This window comes from Cavia porcellus, unplaced genomic scaffold, assembly GCF_034190915.1.
Source record: "Cavia porcellus strain 051 isolate PalLab524CR breed Dunkin Hartley unplaced genomic scaffold, mCavPor4.1 scaffold_31, whole genome shotgun sequence".
NCBI lineage: Eukaryota > Metazoa > Chordata > Mammalia > Rodentia > Caviidae > Cavia > Cavia porcellus.
The window spans coordinates 1,770,248-1,783,137 of record NW_026947514.1 but is presented as its reverse complement, the minus strand read 5'-3'; the positions used below and the strand labels follow the sequence as shown (position 1 = coordinate 1,783,137).

The 12,890-nt window shown below is 62.0% G+C and overlaps 1 protein-coding gene and 1 long non-coding RNA gene across 4 annotated transcripts; one reads left to right on the top strand and one right to left on the bottom strand.

Moving 5' to 3' along the window:
• The first annotated feature begins 714 nt into the window (after positions 1-714).
• Positions 715-12,517, top strand: Tnfaip2 (TNF alpha induced protein 2). Of its 3 annotated transcripts, none has more exons than XM_063241539.1 (12): positions 715-926; positions 4,300-4,661; positions 4,819-5,452; positions 7,327-7,441; positions 7,556-7,678; positions 7,805-7,905; positions 8,310-8,408; positions 8,795-8,918; positions 9,517-9,639; positions 9,846-10,001; positions 10,138-10,259; positions 11,202-12,517. In XM_063241539.1, the coding sequence occupies exons 2-12, from the start codon at positions 4,325-4,327 to the stop codon at positions 11,341-11,343; spliced, it is 2,076 nt and encodes a 691-aa protein (XP_063097609.1). In that variant the 5' UTR covers positions 715-926; positions 4,300-4,324; the 3' UTR covers positions 11,344-12,517. The 3 variants fall into 3 exon arrangements, with proteins under 3 accessions (XP_063097609.1, XP_003463149.1, XP_063097610.1); XM_003463101.5 differs by lacking the exon at positions 715-926 and adding an exon at positions 2,169-2,238; XM_063241540.1 differs by lacking the exon at positions 715-926 and adding an exon at positions 2,196-2,238 and having other exon boundaries at positions 4,303-4,661.
• LOC134474256 (uncharacterized) lies at positions 6,992-8,638 on the bottom strand. Its single transcript, XR_010044991.1, has 2 exons — positions 8,280-8,638; positions 6,992-7,476 (listed from the first exon to the last, which is right to left on the bottom strand). It is a non-coding gene; the product is annotated as an uncharacterized LOC134474256 (long non-coding RNA).
• Positions 12,518-12,890: the final 373 nt, after the last annotated feature.

Below are 12,890 nucleotides of genomic sequence, written 5' to 3'. Positions count from 1 at the left end.
CAGAGAGGGTATGCAGTACCTACTTTGTAAGATTTTCCACGTGCAGAGCACCTAGGACAGAGCCCGGCACTGTGCCTGCCTACAAAGTCAAACTGAACACTCCATTCGCAGCAGCTGAAAAGTAGCAGCGACCCAAGCTCCTGCGGAGGGAGGGACGGCCACAGTGGAACACGATGCAGGTCCAGGGTAACAGGAAGGACGTTGGGACACGGTCTGCAGTGTGGGTGAGCCTGGCCACGACAGGACAAGTCCTGTGTCCTTCCCCTGGCCCGAGGCCCCCTGAGTAGACAGTGCCACCGGGGAGAGCTGGGGGCACTAACAGGACCAGAGCTCCCATCTGGCAAAGTGGAGCAGATCTGGGGTAGAAGGTGTCGGGGTCGCAGACGAGGCAATGGGCTCAGTGCTGCTGACACTGAGTCCATGGTTACAGGGTAAACCGATGCTGTGTATGCTTCACCATAATTAAAACCAGAGTGAGCAGTCACTGCTTGGGCAGGAAGGGGCCCACATGTCTCAGGCCTCAGGCAAGGAGGGGACCACACCTCCTGGCCATGCGCCGCCTCCATAGCTTCAAGGCTGGATGGGGTCAGCGCTGGACTGACTCTGCCCAGCCCACTGAGGTAGAAGTGGGCAGGGCTGGTCCTGAGGGTCAGTGCCTGACGCTCACTGACTTCCTGCCTGGTGCTACTCGCGGCTGGCTGCTGGGGGACTGTCAAGAGGGGGACAGAACAGTGTGTGCCCTAGGGGCCTCCTCCTGTCCTTTTCTCTCTGCCTCCCCGCCTCCATCTGGCTCCAGTTTCATATTTCCCTTATGCTGGGGACTTCACATGGGACCCTCGAGCCTCAGGCCGGACTCAGAGTGGGAAAGCTCCTGGTGCCACGCGGGGAAGCACACACCACCCCTCCAATCCTGCCTGCTACCCTGGGTGAGCCACTGGGGCTGCTGGGGACAAGGCTGGTGGCCCAGCCCCAGCCCCACAGAGCTGGGGACGCGGTATATTTAGGGCTTCAGAGCTGAGGTCTGCAGCAAATTCCCAATCTGTTTGGGATTAGGAGCAGTGGGTGGGGAAGCTGGGCAGCCCTGCGGGAAATGCACGATGATCTCAGGCAGGCCAGCTGCACCATCCATCGAAGTGGCCAGCGCCCCACTGCGCAACCTCCTCCCCTCTGGATGACCCCTGCGGGGCTGGACCCTGAGTCTCGCCAGCTGTGCTCCGGGGAGCAGGCGGAAGGACCCCCAGCCTGGACACTGTGGCTCAGGGGTTTGCCTGGAAATCAGCACCCCTGGGGGCCTCGGGGACAGCGGTGATGGGGCCTCTGAAAGCCACCCCGTTAGCAGCCCCTTTTAGTACCCCAGGGACAGGAGGGGTGACTGTCCAGGCTGAGAGCTGGCTCTGGCCACCACTCCCCGGGAGGAAGAGGAAGTTCTCAGTCCCCTGAACGCCCCCAGAGCACAGCCCCCCACTCAGCCACGCCTTTGCCCTCGAGGACGGGGAGAACAGGGGCCAAACAAAGGCGGGGGGGGGGGGGCGCATGCTGCCAGAGGCAGAAGAGGAAGTGGATGCCAGCGGGAAATTCCTGAATGACAGGCTCCTTTCCCGAGGGCAGGAATTCTAAACTGTGAACTCCCGGTCGCCAGTGGGTGCCCCTCCTGCCCCGCCCACCCTTCTGGCCCCCTCAGCCCAGTCCAAACCCTGAGAAAGTGCACACGAGAAACTGAGGCCTAGAAAGGAGCAGGACCGGCTCAAGGCCACCCTTGGCAGGCACAGAGGGAGTCAGATATGAGCAGGGGTGCGCAGGGGTGTCTAAGCCAGCGCCCCAGGTCGCGTCTGCTCCAGGGACCTGGAAAGGGCGAGGGCTTCAGGGCGCCCGCGCCGGCTCACCTATCTGTACCACCCACTCCCAGTTCTGCCTGGTGACCTGAAAGTCACCGCGCCCTCCGAGCCCCCTGCCAAGGCCACGGGGTCCCCGGAGCGGGGGCTTTAGCGGAGGGGCCGCCCCAGGCCGGGCGCGGGGCGAGCGGTTCGGGGGGCGCGGCGGGGCGTGGCCGCTGGGGCAGCCAATCGGGGTCCACGTCGGACAATGCCCGGCCGGGCGGGCCCAGCGGGTTTTCCGCGGTTGCGGTGCCGGGCTGAGGGGGGGTGGGGTGGGCGTGGCCTGGCGGGGCGGGGCGGGGCCTCGGCTATTTTCAGGCAGGGCCGGGTGGACCCGGGACAGCAGCGGCCCGGCTTGGACGCAGTAAGTGACCTCCTCCGCCATGGTGCTTCTGTCCCCACCGCCCGGCCTGGTCCCCTGAGCCGATCCCCCAGGGAACGGCTTGGCGTGACCCAGGAGACCAGGGCCAGTCGGGGCCCAGGGTGTCCAGGAAGCCCCCGCCCCCGCAAGACTGCCGGCAACCTGACGCAGGTGCCTTCCCTGCCTGGGTGCCGAAGTGTCCTCTAGGAGTGGACATCAGGTCCTCGTTACGCGTCCCTGTCACCCAGCCAGGGCCTGCCGCGGCGCCGCGTGGACCTCAGCCCCGACCTGAGGAGGGAGCGGTGCCTAGGTTTGAGTGCAGGGAGTGACACACAGGCCCACCCTGCCTCAGTGGGCCACAAAAACGCCCCTCTCCCCGCTTGGGCAGACCCAGGGACCCAGGGACTCTCCTTGGCGCAGGTCCATGCTGGGCTGCACCATGCCTGGGTCCTCCGCTTCACATTTCTGACGGGACGCAAAGGTCTGTGACAAGGTATCTGGTCCACAGCCGGGCGGGGGTGCAGCTGAACCCGCAGCTGCTGCTTCTGCTGTGTTAGCTGTGGGTGGGTGACGGAGGCAGCGTGCAGGCAGCGGCTTCGAGCTGTGGAGTGGGGAAGGCAGCGGTGCTGCAGACCGGGAGGCAGCGGCAGGGAGAGTGAGATGGGGCTGAGCGGCCCCACAGGCCAGCCCGCTTGTGTACCAGCTGGGAGGAGCAGAAGCGCCGCGGCTGTGAACCTGGGCCTCAGTTGAGGCTCCTGGTGCACCCCAGCTTGGTCCTGAGATGAAACTCTAGTGCCTCGAGAACAGCAGGGATTGGCTGGGAGGAACCCGGGCATCCCATGTGCCCGGTGGCTGCTGCCAAGCTTCAGGGTGTGAGCCTGCACCCTGTGGGACAGGATGGGGAAGCTGGCAGGTGGGGGTGGAAGGCACAGTGCAGGGAGGTCCTGGCTGCCTGCGGTGCCTGGGAGCATCCTGTGCTGGCCCCGGCTCCCTCCAGCTGGTGTGACTCACGGGTCTGCCTTGCAGGCCTGGCAGGGTCACTCAGTGTTGCCCTGATGCATGTGAGATATGCTGGGCTTGGCGTGTGCGTTCCTGAGAGTGGGGAAGTAGGTGGCACCATGTCACGGTCCTGCAAGCCTCTGCTCCCTTTGGTGGTCTCAGTCCAGCTCTGACAGTGCGGAGGGGTTGCCTTCTCCAGGCTGCTTGAGGAGCAACAGGGGAAAGCTGGGTTCAGGGCACGGGTGATCTGACGTCCAGGCCCAAGCCAGTGGCCACGGGGATGTTCTGAACCTGAGTAAACCCTGTGGATGGGAGAGAAGAGAAGGATGGGTGGGTTTTGGGGGATGGGGGCTTTTGTGGTGATGACACCACCCATTTGGGAGCAGGCAGAGGGGATCCTGGGTGGGCCTGGGCAGCCCTGCACCTCACAGAGCCCCTTGCTGCTGGGGACGGGTGAAACATCACTGATGTTCCGTCCACACTGACAGGTCCTGACTCCTGTAGTCAGGAGCCCTGGGACCCATTCAGAGGGTCAGACACCGACCCCTTGTGACATCTTTCCGAGATCCCACAGCTAGAGAACTTTCTGGTGCTCTTTGCAGCTGGTGTGGTCCCCTTTCTGGACCTCTGTTCTCTTTGCCTAAATGGACAGCAAGGTGGGGAGGGTGGTGCACACCTATAATCCTAGCACCCAGGGAGGCTGAGGCAGGAAGAAGCCAGTCTGGGCTGCATAATGAGTTCAAGGCCATTCTGAAGTGCACGTGGAGACCCTGTCTCAGAAACACAAAATAAGTGCACAGCAGCATCCTGCCAGTGTCTCCTGGGATCTAGAGTCGTCCCCAGCTCTCCGTTCTCCCTGCTCTGTTTGTCCTGGAGGGTGTCCCCAGTCTTTTCCCTCTTCAGGGGTGACACCCGGAGCCACTGTGGGGTGCTGGAGGCACAGGAATTGTGGCCAGGGAAGAGTGGAGGTGTCGGTGCACAGGGGACCAGAGCATGGCCAGGGCTCTGATGTCACTGCCCTGGGAGCCAGGCACGCGGGCCCACTGGCTACTTCTTTCCTTCCAGCAGCCTCTGGGCCTGAGCCAGGGTGATGCTGAAGATGATGACCTTCCAAGGCCTCCTGGACCAGCGTCCTGTGCCAGGCACCCTTGACTTCCTCAGACACCCCCAGAAGTTGCCCTCCCCATCAGAGGCAGACTCAGAAGCCTCCATGTCTGAGGCCTCCTCTGAGGACCTTGCACCGCCCCTGGAGGCTGGGGTCTCTCCAGAGCTGGAGGGGGTCAAAGCCGTGAAGAAGAAGAAGAAGCCGAAAGCCCTGGCCAGTGTCTTCAACTTATTCAAAGGGAAAAAGAAGAAGAGCTCGCCCTGCTCAGTGCAGCCGGAGCTGCCAGAGCCTGGGCTGGGGCTGGACAGCCGGGCGCCCACAGGTAGGCCAGAGCACATTGAGGCTGGGGCTGCCATCCGGCTGGTGCAGGGTGGGCCTGAGCAGGATGGGGACTCACCCTTGGGGCTGCAGGACTTCATCCTATGGGGCCATAGCCTCCCCCTGTCGAGGGTGCAGCCTCACAAGGGTCTCTGTTGCAGTGGAAGAGCTCAAGGCGGCGCTGGATGACGGACGACTGGAGGTGGCAGGGTCCCTGCTGGCACTGGAGCAGGAGCTGGTGGCCTTGGCGATGGCAGGCAGCCTGGACGCAGAGGAGCTGGTACAGCGGCAGAGCAAGGTGGAGGCGCTGTACACACTGCTGCGTGACCAGGTGCTAGGTCTGCTGCGCCAGCCCCTGGACGCTGCGCCTGAGCGGCTTCGCCAGGCGCTGGCCATTGTGGTTGAACAGGAACATGCGGACCAGCGGGCAGCTGAGGCCGGGCCTGGAGTGACAACACTGGTGACCACGCGTCCCCGATGCTGGCTGCAGCAGTGGCGGCATGGTGTGGCTGTGGTGGCCTCTGAGCGCATGGGAGCGCGGCCAGCCGCGGGCGCCGAGGGCCTCTCGGAGATGGAAGGCACCTTCCTGCACATGGGCCGCACCATGAAGGAGGACCTGGAGGCCGTGGTGGAGCGGCTTCGGCCTCTGTTCCCAGCTGAGTTTGATGTCATGGCCACCTACGCACGCAGCTACCATGAGCACTTTGTCACCCACGTGGCAGCCCTGACGCAGTTTGAGCTGTGTGAGCGCGACACCTACCTGCTGCTGCTCTGGGTGCAGAACCTCTACCCGAAGTGAGCCAGTGGGCAGTGGGCCACGGGGCACTGGGCTGACCACACAGGAAGGGACTGGGACCAAGCCGGGCCGAGGCCTGGCGCCAAGGCAGGAGGCTGAGGCAGGAAGATTGCCCAGTGTTCACAGGCAGCCGGGGCTGAATACTCAGCAGCCTCAAAACAAAACAGGAGGAGGGGCTGAGCCTGGACCAGCAGGGGGGATGGTAGGTCTCATCTGCATGCCTTGGACCCTGGCCACATTCTGCTGTGGGGGAAATTGAGGCACAGAGACTGGCTTCACTCACGAGGTCCTGGAAGGAACAGGAAGCAGGGCAGCTGTGGCAGAGGTGCCTGGGCTGGGGGTGTGGGGCACCGCAGGAGGCCCGGAGGAGCCCAGGCCTGACTAAGTGAGGACAGAGAGTTGGGCATGCAAGGGACCAGGCAGGCAGGGAGGAAGGCAGGCGGAGGGCAAAGGGTGAACCATCTGGGGCTGGGACTGATCAGGTAACCCAGGCAGCCCCCGCAGGGTGCAGTGGGACAGAGGTCTCATCAGCAAGAGCCCTGTGTCCGGGTCACCCTGCGAGTGGACAGTAGGCTCTGTGCTCCGAGGGACTCCAAGCAGTGCTGGAGCAGGGTGGCCAGTGCCCAGCTGGGTCCAGCCTCCACACCTTGAGTGGCCTCTGATTGGCCTGGTCCCTGCATGTGTCCTGCATGAGGGTAGGGTGCCAGTGGGGAGGTGATCAGATTCATCCACCCGAGTCGCAGGGGAGAGACCAGCACTGCAGCATGGGGTTGCTGGAGGCCTGGGGTTCTTACGGAGGGATGTCAGGTCTGCAGTAGGAGGGAGGTATGGGGTGTAGGAGTTGCGAGCCAGACAAAGGTCCAGGGACTGCAGGTGCTCATGGAGCAGTCTCTGACAGAGCACAGTGGGGTAGTGGGTGAGAAGCCAGCGGGGCAGAGGGCACCAGGCACATGAAGACTGCAGACTGACTGGTCCTGCTGGCTGGTCCTGACTCACCAGGAAACACTGGGCACTTGAACCTCTGCCTGTCGACCTTCCTGTCCCGGCAACCCAGGGTCTCCTAGTCCAGCACTCGAAGGGGAGCAAAGCCGGAAACTGAGTCCAGCCTGGGTGTGGAGTCCAGGGAGGCATCACTGAGGCCAGTGTGGCCAGAAGTATGGGGAACAAAGGACACAGCTGCACCAGGCTGGGTGGGGACCCACAGAGGGTTATTCTTCAACCTCTAGGTGGACAAAGGTCCCTTCAGAAGTGCTAGGGCTCCCCGGGGAGCCTGGGACCCTGCAGAGATGCCAAGAAAGTGGTCTGAGGTGCCTCCACCAAGCAGTCAGGGCCACCACCCTTCCTGTGCATGCTGGCACACCCTGTGATCCTGTCTGCATGAGGGGCAGGGTGCCAGTGAGGGGCAATCAGATTCAAAAGGCCGTTGTGGGGGGTTCTTAGGTGCCAGGGGGCGTTAGGGAGGTGGCTCCTTTGGGGAGCAAGGCCTGAAGTAAGGGAGGTGATAGCCAACTGGGGCAGAGGCAGCCTCCAGGCTTAGGTTTTGGGATCTCTTTTATTGTTCATCTATTTATTTCTGAGTTGGGCTTCTTTGTGTACTTCAGGCTGGCCTTGACCTCCCCATGTGACACAGACGGGCGGGCATCCTCCTGCCTCAGGCTCCTAGGTGCACTGCCCAGCTCAGGCCACTCTTAGAGCAGGAGTGTGGGGGAAAGAAGGGCATGCTCAACAATTACAGGGTTTTAGGCCTGGAGCCAACTGAACAGCAGTGGACATGGCTTGACACTGGAGCCCTGGGGAGCAGAGGGTGTGGCCCTTGCTGAGGGACACTGCCACAGGGCTCGCTGTCCTCATGCCAGCTTTCCTCTGCCCTCAGCGACATCCTCAAAAGCCCCAAACTGGCAGGTGATCTGCAGGGCATCAGCCTCGGGAGCCTGCTGTCCCCTAGGCAGATCCAGACACTGGAGGCCATGTTCCTGTCCAATGAGGCGGTGAGTCCCAGGCCAGGAGCAGGAGAGGGGGAGATCTGGGGACAGACAAGATGCGGGTAAGGACAGTGGCAGGACTTCTGGGTGAGCAGGGCACGACCACTACCCCCCCACCAGGCCAACGTGAAGGAGCTGATGGCTCGGGCCTTGGAGCTGGAGTCACAGCGCTGGGACCAGGATGTGGCTCCACAGAAGCTGGACGGCCGCTGCCACAGTGAGCTGGCCATCGACATCATCCAGGTACTGCAGGCTGCACACGCATGCACAGACATACACACACAGCGGGTGGGACGCATGCCCACTCCCAGGTGCATGCACACCAGACCCCCAGCACCCACTGCCTGGCCCTCCTCCCTCCCCCGACAGATCGTCTCCCAAGGCCAGGCCAAGGCTGAGAACATCACCCCCAGTCTGGGGCTGCAGATGAAGCAGATCCTGCTGGTGGAGCTGGCCACGTTCCTGAGGAGGTGTGTGTGCCCCTCCTGCCTCCCTGGGACCTGAGCTAGGTCAGCCCTGCACCTGCCCCTGACACCTGTGTCCAGCCCCACCTGTGGGTACCAAGGGCTACCAGGCATTGGTGTGGACACTTCCTGTCCCCACCTGCATCGGCCAAGCTCCCAGCAGAGCAGTCCCTAGTCTCGAATAGGACACCCCGGCAGCCCTGCCACACCTTCCCACTGTACCCCCAGTCTCCACCCCAGGATAAACTTGGGGACCCCTCCCCTGAGGACCAGACACAGCACTCTCTGGTTGCCCAGATGCACGGGGTGGGCGGAGCAGTGACAGTGATAGTGACAGGGACGGAGGACCACACCATTCCCAAGGCCACGGCAGTGCTCACCCTGAAAGGAGCCCCCTCTGGTTTCCACAGCTACCAGCGCACCTTCGATGAATTTCTGGAAAGAGGCAAACAGCTGAGAAATTACAGGGCTAACGTCATTGCCAACATCAACAACTGCCCAGCCTTCCGGTGAGGGTCTGGGCAGACCTGCCAGGAGAGACAAGGGTTGGGGGGCAGAGTGGGGAGGAGCTGCAGGAGATGTGGCATCTTCTTAGGGAGGCTGTGGGGAGGACCAGGCCCAGCAGCTACCCCGGAGGTGTCCTGGGAGTGACTTCCTGGGCAGCAGTCCACACAGCAGCACGGCGCAGGGCTCAGGCATCACACGAAGCTTGTGGCAGAGTGAATGCGTGCAGTGCGTGGCAGGGCGCAGGTGGGAGGGCTTGGACTGGAGCCACAGGGACAGCGGAGGGAGCGGGGCGCTAGGTGAAGAGATAGTTCCGGCAGAGCCACCTGGGGCTCCCTGGCTATGGGCTGTAGGCTGGGCAGGCTGTGTGACCCCGGGCTCCACCATCCAGGACATCCATGGAGCAGAACTGGCAGGCGATACAGGATCCCCGGAGCCACCTGCTGGACCCCCTGAGGGAACTCAAGAGCCACAGCTTTGACACCCTGCTCCAGAGCCTGTTCTTGGACCTGAAGGTGCCTGAAGCTCCTTCCCTGCAACCGTCCTGAGCCTTGCAAGGGAGGAAGGCGCAGAGGGGCTCAGGAGGCCTGGAGAAGCCCCAGTGTCCCGAGTCTGGCTGCCCTAGACCCTCCCGCCGGCCCCACCTCTGCAATGCCACCTAACACCTAGCTCCTGGGCGCAGGGATTTCAGCAGCCACGATCACAGTCTCTCAGGGGCCAAGAAATCTGCAGGGGGAGCTGGGGGTCCTTTGAAAGCCTAGGAGAGTGCTGACGAAGGCTGGGGCCGTGATTCTCAGTGACTTGGCCCAGGTTTTGCAGGCCCCATCCAGCAGACAGCCTTGTTTATGCAGGAATTTATTTATTTTAAGGGGAGGCAGGGGAAAGGGCCTCGGGGCCAGCAGACAGGCGGGCCTGGCTCCTGGGCAGCAGCTGGGTGACCTTGGAGAAATGCAAGAACTCTGCCCCCACTTCCCGTCTGGGGGAGCAGGACCTGCCCTCTCTAAGTCCCAGCCCGACGGGGGGCATGGGATGTGTGTCTGTAGGAGGGTGACTGTGCCTGGAGCCCTTCCTCTCCTGGGTGTGACCAGACATCCTGCCTCTCTCCTGTCTCAGCCTCTGTTCAAGAGGTTCACGAAGACCCGCTGGGCAGCGCCTGCCGAAACCCTGGAGGAAATCCTTACCACCGTGGGCGGACAGCTGCCACAGTTCCAGGAGCTACAGGACGGCTGCTGGGAGGTGAGCCCCTGGGCTGGGGCTGGGGCCTGGGCGCTCAGACACCCCTGCTTGACGGGGCGTGTGTGCACCCCCTGTGACCCCCAGCACTCATGTGCAGCCCTGGGCTCTGGTTCCAACCCTCCCTGGGTTCTTGGCTTTGAGGCCTCTGGGCAGTGGTGAGCTCCCCATCATTGGTTGGCTCATGCCACTGTGGCACTGCCTGGCAGGAGCTCATGGAGGCTGTGCACCTGCACCTGGTGAAGGAATACATCGTCTGCCTCTGCAAGCGCCCCCTGGTCCTCAAGACAGCCGAGCAGCAGCAGCAGCTGGCGAGGCACATCCTGGCCAACGCTGAAGCCATCCAGCACTTCTGCATGCAGAACGTGAGCCTGGCCCGCCCCCTTCTGAGTCCTACAGCCCTGCAACCCCTCAGGGTCTCCAAATCCTAGCACCCCCTGCCCTGAGCCTGAAAGCCACCCAGGCCACGTAGCCTCCCACAAGCCTGATCTGTGTCTTCAGGGCTCCCCTGCGAACTGGCTGCACCCTGCCCTCCCCACGCTTGCCGAGATCATCCGCCTGCAAGACCCCAGTGCCATCAAGATGGAGGTGGCCACGTATGCCACCTCATACCCCGACTTCAGGTGAGAATGAGAGGCCTGGGACCGGAGCCTTGGTGTGGTCCAGCCGGACCCCACAGTGGACCCCTGGAGCGTGGTCAGCTGCTCAGCCCCACATGGCTCAGCTGCCACTGTGTCACCAGAGCAACCCACCAGCTGCTGCTGGGTGTCCCCAGGCCATGTGCTTGGCCTTCCATGATGCTGCCACTCAGGCAACTGACAGCAGAGAGCCCAGGGTCTCCCTGATATAGGAGCCCTTGGGGATTGGACCTAAGCTTTGGGCCTGGGGCCCTGGGCCCCAGTTTTGGAATAGAGGCTTAGCCCTGGCTTCCCAAGGGTTGGTTGAATCATGGGCATTGACTCTCAGAGCTGTGTCCTCTGATGTGGCAGGGAAGGTTTGAATGGGCCTTGCCTGGGGCCGATCTGCTTATCCTAATCTAGCCTCTGGCTGAGCTACTCCAGGTGTCATCGTTCATCTGTCTATCCATAAAAATACCCATCTCCTCATCCGCTCAGCTACCCGCCTCTTCACCCATCCACCCATCCTGCTACCCATCCATCCCACCAGCACTTACTTTGCAGTCTGCTGGGTGCCAAGCTCTGTGACAGTCATGAGGCAATGAAGAACGAGACAGGCCAGGTCCTTGTCTCTTGTGTAGCTGACAGCCTGTCCAAGGCCAGCAGCAGTGATAGGCAGGGAACCATGGCAGTTGCTGTTGCAGAGTTGAGCGGGAGGTGCCCGCTGCAGGGGTGGAAAAGGCTCCTCGTGGCAGTGGCAGCTGGCTGAGAGCTGGAGGATGGGAAGGCCGTGGGAAAAGCACTTAGCAAGGTGGGACAGGACTGGTGAGGCCCCAGCAGGCCGAGGTGGCTTCAGCCCTGAGGCTCGGATGGAATCTGGGCAGCTGGTGGGGTGTTCCTGGGGTCCTGGGGGCTGGTGGAGCTGACAGGATGTCCTCTCCTTACCAGCAAAGGCCACCTGAGTGCCATCCTGGCCATCAAGGGGAACCTATCGAGCAGTGATGCCAAGAGCATCCGGAACATCCTGGACCTCGACACTGGCACTCGAGCGCCCTCGAGGCCCCTGTTTTCACTTATAAAGCTTGGATAGCTTTTCCTGTAGCTGACCTGCTGTGAGCCTCGGGGAACAGCTGCCCTTCCCACTTGGAGGCTGTCGGGACTGGCACTGCCCGCCAAACCCCCTCACAGGCCTCCTGCGTTCTGATGCCCAGCCTGGCTCTGGAGTAGACCGTGTGCCACTGGAGCAGACCGTGTGCCACTGGAGCCTGGCAGAGCCCAGTTCATGTGTGTTAGGTGGAATGGGGCACCCAATGTGGGCACCCAAAGAACTGGCTGACCCTTGTTGGCGCACACAAGCAGCAAGCTGGGGTGTAAAAGGTACAGTCAGGGGCCGGGGATCCTGGGCCACCCCTCCTATGGATGGGTTTGGTGCCCCTGCTGGCTCCCTAGGACCCGGGCCAACCTGGGCTCAGCAGCTCTGACTGCAGACAGATCTCGGGGGACTCCCAGCTGGGGCATGGAAGGAGCATGTGGGGTCCCATGGTGAGCCGGGGAAGGCAGCAGACCCACGAGCAGGGCTCGGGGGCCAGTAGGTTGCCCTTGGGGCTCAGGCCTGGATCCTCCTGTCCCTCCCAGGGCTTCCCTGAGAGAGTCTTTGGGGTCACTGACGTGCTCTGCAGCTGGCCCTTGAAGGTCCACTGTGTTCCTGTTCTACTTCAGGAAAACAAATCTCTGTCCCCTCCCCACAAAAGCACTGCTCCCCCTGGGTCCAGCCAACTGGGCCTCCGCTACGCCTCTGGGTATGCGAAGCTGGGGTTCAGCAGCAGCTCTTTGGAACACCCCTCCTTCCCCAGGTACTGCCTCAGGAGCCTAGAGCCCGGCCAGGTGTGGTGGACACATCTGTGATCCCAGCCACCTGCATGCAGCTCAGAGCTCCAGGACAGTGGGTGCTGCAGGATTAAGCCTGCTGGGATCCCACATGCCCAAGGCCCTGGCTCCACCCCCAGTATCCCCCCAAAAGGGACGCATTTAGGGTTTTGTGCATTTGTAGGAGTTGCCTTGTGTAATGTTATTAGTATTATTTTTTATTGTTCTGCTTTTGTAAGATCTGGGTTTTTATAGTGTGATATAAAAAGCTATTTCCGGGGCTGGGGATTTAGCTCAGTGGCATAAGCGCCTGCCTTGCAAGCAGGCAGTCATGAGTTCGATCCCTGGTACCGATAAAAAGGAAAAACAAAACAAAACAAAAAAAGCTATTTCCAAAAGTGGCTGTGGAGTGGTTTCTTCTGTGGGCTGCAAACTTGGCGCTCTTGATATGTGGACAAAACCCTGTCCCCAGGCTGCCCCGCTCCCCAGCGCCTCCTCTGGTCCCAGAGGACACCCCTGCACCCCTGTGAGCTGAGTGGTGGATGGGGGTATGGGCTGCTCTGCTGGTTTCTTCATCTATAGGGAATCAGGCTGGGTGTGGTAGTGCACACTTACAATCCCAGCACTGGGGAGGCTGAGGCAGGAGGATTGCTGCTCATTGAAGACCCACCTGGGGTTACATAGCAAGACCTTGACTCAAAAAAAAATTGAGAGGGAGGAATCATGACCCTTTGGGGTCTCCGTTAGTCCTCTTTGCTGAGGACTTGGGGT